Raw genomic sequence first — 12,007 nt, 5'->3', positions numbered from 1 at the left:
TTTGGAGCCTGTCCTGGAACTCCCTTGGTAGACCAGGCTGGCCTCGAACTCACAGAGATCCACCTATCTCTGCCTCCCAAGTGCTGGGATTACAGGTGTGCGCCACCACCGCCCGGCTAGTGCACGCTTTTAATACCAGCACTTGGGAGGTGGGAGGCAGAGGTAGGCAGATATGTGTTCGAGGCCAGCCTGGTCTTCAGCCTGAGTTCCAGGACAGCAGTGCTATATAGAGAAACCTTGACTCAAAAAGAGAGAAAGGGGGAAAATACTCATTTGTGGTGCTAGGTTGTAGTCCTGGGCCTTGGGCATTTGCTGGCCGAGGACCCTGCTGTTGATGTACACAGCCCCTGGCTTGTTTGCTAGGCTAGTATTAATTTCTGTCTTTGAGCTGTGGTCAAAAGGGGCAATTCTCCCAGATATCTGCAGATACTTTTACCTTGGAGCCTTGAGTTTCTGCCCTTGGCTTCAACAGGTTCTGCCTGTCCTGTATCCGGCTGGGTGAGCTGAGACAGAAAGAAATGCCCAAGGTCCTGGAGCAGCTTGATGAGGTGGATGGCCGGCTCTACTGCAGCTGTATCACCAAGAATGGTGTTGTCTACCGACTAGGCGACAGTGTATACCTGCCTCCTGAGGCCTTTACCTTTAAGTGAGTGCCCCGTCCATGGTCCATACCCGTCAGTTGGCTTGGTGATCTTTCCAGCTGCTCCCCTTAAGCTAGTGTTTAGGCCTCTCCTCGTGAAGGTTTTGTCACGTGCTGGTCGTGCTCCAGGCACACTGCCTCGGGCCTTTCACCATCTGTGCTGTGTGTCTGGCTGAGTCCTGCAGTGCTGGACAGTCAGTTCTTGGCTCGGCTCTGCACCTGAGCAGCTCTGAGGTCTTGGCATAGACTTCCTCCCTGAGTTTTTTTTCTCTTTGAAGCTAATGGGATCTCCCTGCCAGAACTCCAGTGCTCTACCCGGGGACTGTTGGATGAGATCTGTGAACAGGACTACATCAGACTCCATGTCGGAAGTCAGGGCATCATCTCCACCTTTCATCCATTCTACATCCTAAGCGCTAGAACAAGTTGGAATTGCAGCTCGTGTTTCCAAACATAGCTCAGTATCTATAGTTGGAGGATCCATTTTCCTAGTGTCTGGTGAAACCTTAAGTCCCCAAATTTGGCTTAGTTGCTGTGACCCGTGGAACTAAGGAATGAGTGGATACTTGTACATTGATGGTGTTGGGTATTTTACCCAATCTTGAAATGCTCATCTTTGGTGTCCTATAGGTTGTTCCCTGTGGTGTCATCTACCACATAGAAGCATACCAATTAGGCCACACATAAGCACTCAGGGGTGCCTCTAGGACTCAAAAGTCAACTGCTAGCCAGAGTGGGAGCCACCTTGGAAGATCACCTCCTATGTCCTTGTGGGCAGAGTAGCTTTGCCATGAGTTGGGCCAAATTCGAGCTTTCTCAGACTCCATCCTTCACATCACATTTGCATCGGTACTCCGTAGTCAGGAAAGTGACATCATGTCACAGCGAGTCCTCGAGTCCCGGGGCTCCTCAGCACAGTGGTTGTGCTTTTGGCTGACACCTGGGGAGATGGTACCTGTGCTGTCTTAGAAGCTGCTGTTTCCCCTAGTGCAATGTCCCCTCCTATAACATTTCAACTTGTGTTTGCTGACAGGACCTTGTCACATAGTCAGTAGTACATGGTGCTACATGATTGGGAGGTACCTCCGGGTTGGCCTAAAATTTAATTGGCAGCTCAAGCTTACCTGGAACTCCCAAGCCTCCTGTTTCAGTCAGTTTGTTTCCCAAATCCTGGGGTGACAAGCATGTGTAGCCACAGCCCCCTGAGCTCTGGGAGCTGAGTGGTATTTTAAACAGATTTCGTTTGAAATATCTTTCATTAATGGTACTAGGCTGTACCAACTCATGAGGAATCGGCTCACTCCAACCTGTCGTCTGGACTCTAAGGCCTCGCGCTCAGTTATACCCTTCCTTCCTCTCTGCAGCATCAAGCTAGCTAGCCCCTTAAAGCGTTCAAAGAAGGAGCCTGTGGACGAGAGCCTGTACCCTGAGCATTACCGCAAGTATTCTGACTATATCAAAGGCAGCAACCTGGATGCTCCTGAGCCCTATCGCATCGGCCGGATCAAAGCAATTCACTGTGGCAAGAAGAATGGCAAGGCCAACGAAGCAGACATCAAGATCAGGCTCAACAAGTTCTACAGGTCCGTGTGGGTTCTGCCTGTTGGGAGGCCCTCCAAGAAGGCTCTGCTGGTAGAGATGGCTGCTTCTGGTTATCCTGGGGGCATGGGTGTATTACATACTTGTGGCCTTGGTGGGGGGGTGTAGGTGTGGCTAAGTTGGGAGCCTGTGTCTAGCATGTGGGGTACTGTGGGCTCCAATTCAACCTGCAAGAAACAAAAGCTGCAGAGTGGCAGGGAGTGTGTCCTGGTTTGTCTCGGTGCTTTGCCCAAACCAGTCTCCTGTTCTGGTCTCCCACCACTCTGAATCCCTCTGTTCTGCACCTTTACTGGTTCTGGGTTTGTTTGTTTTTTTTCCAGCCCTTGGCTTTACTAAACACTCCACATATACTTTATGTACTTGTGCATGCATTCATGAAAGTATGGCTTTGTTTGAAGACAGGCAGTAGAAAGGGGGCTACAGTGAAAGAAAACGGGCCCAGATGACCTGTATGTGCTTGTTTTACTAGCATACCTAGAACTTGAGATCCCCCTGTATCAGCATCCCACGTACTAGGATAATAGGCACCTCTTACTACACCTGATTTTTCTGGAGTCTTTGTAATGATCAACGTGGTTAGAAAAGAACAGGTCACTCAGCGTTGATGGGCAGGATGAAGCAGAGCATCCCTGATCTGGTTCCCGGGAATTCCATTCCTTCTGTGGGGTTGGGTCCAAGTAAGGGTGGTGGTCACCATGCTGATGGAACTGGGATGTGTGATCTTTCCGTGATACTGTTTATAGGTTGAGCCAAACCAAACCAAGTACTCAAATTATACAGCTGACCTCTCTTACAGGCTACTTCAATGTTAATGCCATGTAAGGGCTGGAGAGATGGCTCAGTGCTTCAGATTTGATAAGTTTAATTCCCAGCACTTAAACACATGGTTGACTCAAAATTGTCTAACTCCAGTTCGACGGGACTTGATGCCCTTTTCTGGCCTCCATAGGCACTGTACTCACCTGTTGCACTGACATACAAGCCAGCAGAGCACCCATACACACTGAATAAGAATGAATAAATCCTTTTTAAAATGCTATCTAAGATGTCCTGTGGAGACTGGGTTGGTAGTTGTCTGTAGTCCCAGCACTTGAGGTGTTGTGGAAGGAGAATTGCTGAGCTGGAGGTCAGCCTGGGAAGCTCTGTCTCAAAAAATAAAGGCCTTGAGGTATGAGGTGTACAAGACTGACAAGATCCCTATTGTCTCACTCAACTCCCCAATTGCTGGTTCCAGGCATTGCAGATGAGGGTGCTTTGACCTGTGATTATAAACTTGTGGTAAAATAATACTTACCTGGTGTCCGCTTTACAGGCCTGAGAACACCCACAAATCCACCTCAGCAACCTACCATTCAGACATCAACCTGCTGTACTGGAGTGACGAGGAAGCTGTGGTGGACTTCAGTGATGTGCAAGGCCGTTGTACTGTGGAGTACGGGGAAGACCTGCTTGAAAGCATCCAGGATTACTCACAGGGGGGCCCTGACCGCTTCTACTTCCTTGAGGTGGAGCCAGACTTGAGGGGCAAATGTGCTAGAGTGGGGTGCCCAAGAAAGCAGCTCAGTCTGGGGTGGAGCTCAGTGATAGGCTGGATAGTGCTAGACCTGGGCCTGGGTTTTTCTTGGGATAGGAGATACGAGGTAGACTAAGGAAGCAGCTGGTGTGCAGTGGATTTGGTTTTTGTCTGTTTTGAGCTAGGGTCTCACTATACATTTATATACCCCTGAAACTCCATCTATAGACCAAACTGGCCCTGAACTGGCAGATCCACCCACCTTTTCCTTCCAAGTGCTGGGATTAAAGGCTTGTGGTACCCACCCCACCCAACCTATATAGTCTTTTGGTTTATCAAGATAGGATTTCTCTGTGTATCCCTGAACTGTTTCTGTAGACAGGGCTGGCCTCAAACTTAGAAACCCACCTGCCTCTAACTCGCTGGGATTAAAGGCATGTGCCACCACCACCTGACTTCTATGTAGAACCTTAGGAGTAGGATTTTGGTTGGTTTTGTTTTTGTTTTTTGTTTTTTTTTGTTTGTTTGTTTGTTTTTTTTGGAGTAGGATTTTGACTTTGAAAGAAAACAAGGCAGCTGGAGATATGGCTTGATCCAGTAGAACTCTTGCCTTACATGCACAAACCCTGGGTTGGGAGGCAGGATTGGGTGTTCAGAAGAAGATTGGTGTTGGATGCCCAAGGAATAGGGCACATTACTTAACAGAGCTGCATGCCCATGTCAGCACATGACACAGGCCTGTGATAGCAGGTGGTTCTGAAGTTCAGTGCTTAGCTTTTGCTTTTCTGGGTTTGGTTTGGGTTGTTTTGTTTTCCAAGACAAGATTTTTGTATATAAGTCCTGACCAGCCGGGCGGTGGTGGCGCACGCCTTTAATCCCAGCACTTGAGAAGCAGAGTCAGGCGGATCTCTGTGAGTTCGAGACCAGCCTGGTCTACAGAGCTAGTTCCAGGACAGGCTCCAAAGCCACAGAGAAACCCTGTCTCGAAAAAAAAAAAAAAAAAGTCCTGACCATCCTGGAACTCACTATATAGTCCAGGCGGCTGGCCTCGAACTCCCACAGTGCCACCTGTCTCTGCCTCCCAACTGCTGAGATTAAAGGCATGTACCACTACTACCCAGCTTTGTTTTTGAGATAGAATTTTTTTTGTAGGGGGCTGGAGAGATGGCTCAGAGGTTAAGAGCATTGCCTGCTCTTCCAAAGGTCCTGAGTTCAATTCCCGGCAACCACATGGTGGCTCACAACCATCTGTAATGGGGTCTGGTGCCCTCTTCTAGCCTGCAGGCATACATACACAGAATATTGTATACATAATAAATAAATAAATATTTATAAAAGTTTTCTTTGTAGCCCTGGCAGCTCTAGATTTAAGAATAAAAATGTGTGTAACATTTTACTAACACCATTAAAATTTATCTGACGGACTGTTTTGAAGGCCTCTACCAACCATACCTAGGGTCTTGGTATATGTTGGAAAGGTCCCTCTCTGACTTCCAGTTTTTTTTCTCAAGCCGGGCGGTAGTGGCGCACGCCTTTAATCCCAGCACTCGGGAGGCAGAGGCAGGCGGATCTCTGTGAGTTCGAGACCAGCCTGGTCTACAGAGCTAGTTCCAGGACAGGCTCCAAAGCCACAGAGAAACCCTGTCTCGAAAAAAAAAAAAAAAAAAAAAAACTGGAAAGGTCCCTCTCTTTGGGAAGAGTACACTCTGTCTCTTGTGACCAGGTAGTGGCCATGGTTTTGAGAAAGAATCCAAGATCCTCTTGTACTAGACCCATTTGAGTACCTGGAGCTTGGCTCTTCAATGTTTTGTGTGCATGTTTATGTGACATTGGACAGCAGGCTCCCATAATGCTCTCCCTTTCCATCGAATGTATGCTCTGGGTGCTTTAAGTAGCAGATGTTGGTGCAGACCATGAGAGGGTTAATAGAAGTGATTTTAGACAGCCTCTGTAGTGTGGAATGGCCTCAGCCTCAGCACCATGACCAGCTGGCTACAGTCTTGTCTCTTTCCAATAATAAGATTGGCTGTGATCCTCCTAGGGAATGAGATTATTAGACCAAAGTTCTTAAGCTGTGTGTGTGTGTGGGGGGGTTGTCCATGCATTTCTTCTTAACTAATATGGCTCATCTCTGTGCAGGCCTACAATGCAAAGAGCAAAAGCTTCGAAGACCCTCCAAACCACGCCCGCAACCCTGGGAATAAAGGGAAAGGGAAGGGGAAAGGTGTGTCCCATCTGTTACTCCCCTATACGTATGGTTTTCATGAGACAAGGTTGCATGTTGTCCAAGCTAGCCCGGAACCCTGAAGTTTTCTGCCTCGACCTCTCAAATTCTGCCCATGTTTGGGAGGCTGAATTGGGAAGGTCTCCCAAGAGGCTGCTCTTAAGGCACAAAGATAAGGTCTCCTGAAAAAAGCCTCTTGAGGAGAGCCGTCTGGTGGGCCCTTCTCACAGCTGATGTCCTGTTCCTCCTCCAGGGAAAGGGAAGGCAAAGAGTCAGGTGTCGGAGCCCAGAGAGCCCGAGGCAACCATCAAGTTGCCCAAGCTCCGAACTCTGGATGTGTTTTCTGGCTGTGGAGGGTTGTCGGAAGGATTCCACCAAGCAGGTGGGTACTGGTTGTGCTGACTCTGGCCTGGCTGGGCAAGGCGAGGCGGCCATGGCATGTCTGAGCAAATGAAAACAACAAACCTCTGCTCTCTGTCCCTCAGGCATCTCTGAGACGCTGTGGGCCATTGAGATGTGGGACCCAGCAGCCCAGGCATTCCGGCTGAACAACCCCGGCACCACGGTGTTCACAGAGGACTGCAATGTGCTGCTTAAGTTGGTCATGTCTGGCCAGGTGACCAACTCCCTGGGCCAGAGGCTGCCGCAGAAGGGCGATGTGGAGATGCTCTGTGGTGGACCACCGTGCCAAGGTTTCAGCGGCATGAACCGTTTCAACTCCCGTACTTACTCCAAGTTCAAAAACTCCCTGGTAGTCTCCTTCCTCAGGTAAGCATGGACAGCCCTCTGTCATTTGCTGTTTGGGGGCGACTCTCGGCCAGATACAGCTTTGTGGGAGGGAGCCCCTCTATGGTGGGAGATGCCTAGGGTCTGTGAGAGACTGACCTTTGTCCTTCCTGCCCCACAGCTACTGCGACTACTACCGGCCACGGTTCTTCCTGCTGGAGAACGTCAGGAACTTTGTGTCCTTCAAGCGCTCCATGGTGCTGAAGCTCACGCTGCGCTGCCTGGTCCGCATGGGCTACCAGTGTACCTTCGGTGTGCTGCAGGTGGGCATCACACAGCAGGCAGAGTCACCTGGACTGCTGCCCCCATCACTAACTGGGAGAGTGTTCAGGCCTGCTGGGTAGCAGAGGCTGCATGATCACTAGTGTGTTGGTGAGGATAGGAAATCTGAGTTTGACACCAGCCTGATCTACAGAGCGATTTCTAGCACAGCTAGAGCTGCAAAGAAACCCTACCTTCTTCCCCCCTCTCCCCCCAAGACAGGGTTTCTCTGTAACTTTGGAGCCTGTCCTGGAACTAGCTCTTGTAGACCAGACTGGCCTCAAACTCAGAGATCCGTCTGCCTTTGCCTTCCGAGTGCTGGGATTAAAGACATGAACCACCACTGCCCAGCCTAAGAACACCTGTCTTAAAAGAAGAAAAAACATGGGGTAACCAGGTATAGTGGCACAGGCCTGTCATTCCGGTCTTAAAAGGCTGAAGTAGACGATCATGGGTTTAAGGCCAATGTCTCAAGATTAAGAGCTGGGTTGTAGCTAAGTGTAGCGCACTCACAAGTAACACATTGGTAACTGCACATTGGCCAAAAGTAAGCAGGGTTGGCTGGGGCCCAGTTGGTAGCGCACTTAGTAACCTTCAGTAAGCCTGGGTTCCTTTCCCATCACCACTAGCCCAAATATGGTCACACACACCTGTCATCCCAACAAGTAGGCACCAGTTTGTGGCCAGCCTGGGCTACGAACTCAAACATCCAATGGATGCTGAAGTCACAAGAGCCCGCATGGGGCAAGTGCTGCATTCCCACCCCTTGCCTGTGACTGTCAGGGAGTGGAGGGCACCCAGCTCCCCATTGTCCTTACCACTTCTGCAGTATTCCCTAAGGGGCCCCACAGCAGAACCTGAGATTCTGAGAATCCAATGCAAACTTGGCATTGGGGCTTTCCAGTTGGTCACCCAAAGATCTTACCATCCCCTTTAAACCCATGAGTTGCTGTGAGAAGAGGGGAAAGATAAAAACAGGTGGTGGGTTAATATTTTGGGGGCCTGGGCTTGACAGAATTGGGGTGGCAGGGAGCTTACAAAGACACGTGACTAATTCTGGAAATTCAAATTATTGTAGTCTTAAGGATTGGGAATTTTGCAAATGGTGTGGCCCTGGCTGACAAGCGAGCGCTGCTCTTGTTGGTCAGTTGCACTGTCGACTTGATGAGTTGTAGATGGTTCTCGGCACAGAGACCAGCTAGGCAGACACTCTGCCTGATGCCACCTGTCTCCATTCCCCTCTTAAAGGCTGGACAGTATGGTGTGGCCCAGACGCGGAGACGGGCCATCATCTTGGCTGCAGCCCCAGGAGAGAAGCTGCCTCTGTTTCCAGAGCCTCTGCATGTGTTTGCGCCCCGTGCTTGCCAGCTGAGTGTTGTGGTGGATGACAAGAAGTTTGTTAGCAACATCACCAGGTAGGAGCTGAACTTGGCACACCAAGTGTGGGACTGGCAGGAGGTCATGACTCCTGGGTCACTGGGGTTTGTGCCAGGCTCTATGTGGAAGCTCAGTGCTATTGCAAGTCTATGCCATTCCAGCCTCAAGTTCTGCCTTGTTGCAGGCAGCTGGCTTGAGTAGAGCACATACTACAGCTGCCCCTCACATCCTGAAATCCAGCAGAGACTGCCCGCATGATATCTAAGAAGGCACCCTCTGCTGCAGGTTGAACTCGGGCCCCTTCCGAACCATCACCGTGCGGGATACCATGTCCGACCTCCCTGAGATCCAGAATGGAGCCTCGGCTCCTGAGATTTCCTACAATGGAGAGCCACAGTCCTGGTTCCAGAGGCAGCTGCGGGGCTCACACTACCAGCCCATCCTCAGGGATCATATCTGCAAGGTAGCGGTTCCTGGCTGCCCAGCTAGCTTAAACACTAAATAATCACACAAACTATTAATTAAATCAACTGCTTGGCCCATTAGCTCTAGCTTCTTATTGGCTAACTCATATTAATTTAACCCATTTCTATTAATCTGTGTATCGCCATGTGGCTGTGGCTTACCAGCTAAAGTTCCCAGCGTCTATCTCTCTGATTCTGCCCTTCCTCCCAGCTCCCAGTCTTCTCCACCTACCTAAATTCTGCCCTGCTATAGGTCCAAAGCAGTTTCTTTATTCATTAATGGTAATCCCACATCACCTCCCCTTTTCTGTTTAAATGAAAAGGAATGTTTTAGCTTTAGCATAGTAAAATTACATAAAACATATATGAACCTCCCATACCACCCTGAGTCTGGTGCTTCCTGGGGTCTTGCCTGGCCCAACTTCTCTCTGGGCTTACTGCAGGCTCACCATCTTGGGTCTCCCACCCCAGTGGCCAGTAGTGTCATCTTCAGGTGGCACTGGAGCAGCAAGCATCTGAGTGCCTCCCCCAATACACCCTCTAATCGCTCTTTCGTATGGACTAATACACTGGGCTGCACCTTTTGTGTGCTTCCCTGGCTGACCTCACACTGGACCCTTGCCCTATGCATTTTTCTCAGATGTCCCTCTAAGCGCGCCTTTGGGTCCATTATCTGGTCAGCTCTTAGAGCTAGGGCTGGGTAGCTGTCTCCTCCTGATAAGATCTGAGCCTCTGGTTCCCTTTTGTGCTTCCTGACCTGGATTTCAGCTGGGGTTCCCTGTGTTCTAGGACATGAGCCCATTGGTGGCTGCCCGCATGCGGAACATTCCACTGTTCCCAGGATCGGATTGGCGTGACCTGCCCAATATAGAAGTGCTGCTGACAGATGGCACTACCACCAAGAAGCTGCGCTACACCTTCCACGACAAGAAGAATGGCCGCAGCAGCACTGGTGCAATGCGTGGGGTCTGTTCCTGTGCAGAAGGTGGGACCCCAGGCTTTGGTCATCCCACTTTCACTCATTATCTCCACAAACGTGGACTCCACGACTACAGCCCTGTGTGGTCTGCCGCTTAGCTTCCTAGGGCTCCCTAGCAGTCCCCACTTGACACATCTGATTGTTAACCCAGAGGCCCTGGCCACACCGGGTGCTACTAACTAAATGGGTGCCAGAGGGGGGTTAAACAGTTTTGCCTCAGCAAAGGCGTACCAGGTGCTCTGGGCCTGGATTAGGCAGCCATCAGAGCCCCTCCCTCCACCCCGGAAAGCCCCTTTGCAGAGGTGAGTGCCCCAGAGAGTCTGAGTCTCCCTGTGGCCTGGCACCAGCCCTGGCTATAGCACAGTATTCTGTTGCAGCTGGCAAGTCCTGCGATCCCACGGCCAGGCAGTTCAACACCCTCATCCCCTGGTGCCTGCCGCACACTGGGAACCGGCACAACCACTGGGCCGGCCTCTATGGGCGCCTGGAGTGGGATGGCTTCTTCAGCACCACTGTCACCAACCCTGAGCCCATGGGCAAGCAGGGCCGTGTGCTCCACCCAGAGCAGCACCGGGTGGTGAGCGTGCGGGAGTGTGCCCGCTCCCAGGGCTTTCCGGACACCTACCGGTTCTTCGGCAACATCCTGGACAGACACCGGCAGGTTAGCCCAGCACCAGAGCTTGTTGCCAAGCGGCCTCAGCTCTCATGTAGGGAGTGGGGCCCAGGGCTTGAGTCCAGCTGTGTCACTGAGAGTGTGGGTCAGCAGCAGCAACACAATAGTACAATAGCACAAATGTCATTCCCCAGCTGGCTGTCCCTAGTTAGAAGGTACAGCAGAAATCCTGGCCTGGCCTGGGCTGGGCTGGGCTCCATACAGACCAGCCCCATGCTCCCTCAGGCCTTTGTTTGGCTCATAGTGGGAATCAAAGTAGGCTTGGGAGTCTCTGTGTTTTGCTTCCAGATTTTCCTAAAGCCTTTAAAAGCTTACTGTCGGCTAGGTGTGATGGCTCACACTTTTAATCCCAGCACTGGAGAGCCAGAAGCAGGTTGATCTGAGTTCCCAGCCAGCTTGGTCTGTTTAGAGAGACCCCGTCTTAAAACAGAGTAAACAAAGAACTCCCTGTTAGTGATCTGTGGGTCTGAAGGCATCACAGTGGAAGGCCTCTGCCACTTGAGTAGACTGAGTCCCCAATGTCCAGGTCACTGTCCTGCCTTGGTCAGAGCTGAAGCAGGACAGTGACACCCAATGACAATCTGGTGTTGCTCTTTCCTTCCCACAGGTGGGTAACGCCGTGCCACCACCACTGGCCAAAGCCATTGGCCTTGAGATTAAGCTCTGTATGCTGGCCAGAGCTCAGGAGATGGCCTCAGGTAGGTGCCACCTTCCTCTAGGCCCTGGGACTTGGGCACAGCCCCAGCTCCACATGAGGGCAGAGTAGTGGAAGGGAGGGCTGACCGACATGGTCAGCAGCCTCCAGGGTGCAGGAACTGCCGTCAGCTGCTGCAAGTTCTCCAGCCGTGAGCTTGCATGCCACTGTGTGCTCAGGGTGACTTCTGCTTTCCTCTCCTCAGCTGCAGTTAAGAAGGAGGAGACTCCCACGGTGGAATAGTCCTGCTCTCGCCAGAGCCCATATGCACTGATGTTTTTACTTGTCGAGCCCCAGCATTTGAAATGTGCACAGCGTCTGTGGCCATGGCGACACTAAGCTGTTTGTGAGGTTGCTTTGTGACCAAGCCGTGCAGTACTTTGTGCATTCTGGATTTTAAAGTTTTTTGGTTTTTAATTCTGTATTCTATCAGATCTGCCACTGCAGGTGGCAAACAAGACTTGATGTAGTTTTTATATGTTGTAATATTTCTTCAAATAAAGCGCTTCTATAAAGCACCCAGGTAGTGACTGGTGTCTCTCACTGCTTCCCCACCAACAAGAGGGGAAAGGACCTCTGGTTTGAAGGCATACGTGGAGGTGCATCTATCTCACGGGATACATTTCTATGACTCAGTTTTGGACAGTGAGAGGCAAATGGAACTTTCTAATAAGGCTTTCCAGAAAGCCTCTTAAGAAAATGGTCTTGGCCGGGCGGTGGTGGCGCACGCCTTTAATCCCAGCACTCGGGAGGCAGAGGCAGGCGGATCTCTGTGAGTTCGAGACCAGCCTGGTCTA

At 50.9% G+C, this 12,007-nt stretch overlaps 1 protein-coding gene across 1 annotated transcript in view; it reads left to right on the top strand.

Moving 5' to 3' along the window:
- The window catches only part of Dnmt1 (DNA methyltransferase 1), a 48,157-nt gene extending 36,431 nt beyond the window's left edge, over positions 1–11,726 (top strand). Inside the window, exons 27-39 of the mRNA XM_013346289.2 lie at positions 473–646; positions 2,005–2,223; positions 3,552–3,744; positions 5,892–5,976; positions 6,230–6,358; positions 6,462–6,744; positions 6,884–7,025; positions 8,272–8,438; positions 8,686–8,863; positions 9,654–9,849; positions 10,221–10,504; positions 11,124–11,214; positions 11,416–11,726. Coding sequence (XP_013201743.1) covers positions 473–646; positions 2,005–2,223; positions 3,552–3,744; positions 5,892–5,976; positions 6,230–6,358; positions 6,462–6,744; positions 6,884–7,025; positions 8,272–8,438; positions 8,686–8,863; positions 9,654–9,849; positions 10,221–10,504; positions 11,124–11,214; positions 11,416–11,453 — 2,179 coding nt within the window. The 3' untranslated portion in view covers positions 11,454–11,726. The remainder of the gene's footprint in view (positions 1–472; positions 647–2,004; positions 2,224–3,551; positions 3,745–5,891; positions 5,977–6,229; positions 6,359–6,461; positions 6,745–6,883; positions 7,026–8,271; positions 8,439–8,685; positions 8,864–9,653; positions 9,850–10,220; positions 10,505–11,123; positions 11,215–11,415) is intronic.
- The last annotated feature ends 281 nt before the right edge of the window (positions 11,727–12,007 follow it).

Source organism: Microtus ochrogaster, chromosome 5, assembly GCF_000317375.1.
Source record: "Microtus ochrogaster isolate Prairie Vole_2 chromosome 5, MicOch1.0, whole genome shotgun sequence".
Lineage (NCBI taxonomy): Eukaryota > Metazoa > Chordata > Mammalia > Rodentia > Cricetidae > Microtus > Microtus ochrogaster.
This window is presented reverse-complemented; position numbering and strand designations above follow the sequence as displayed.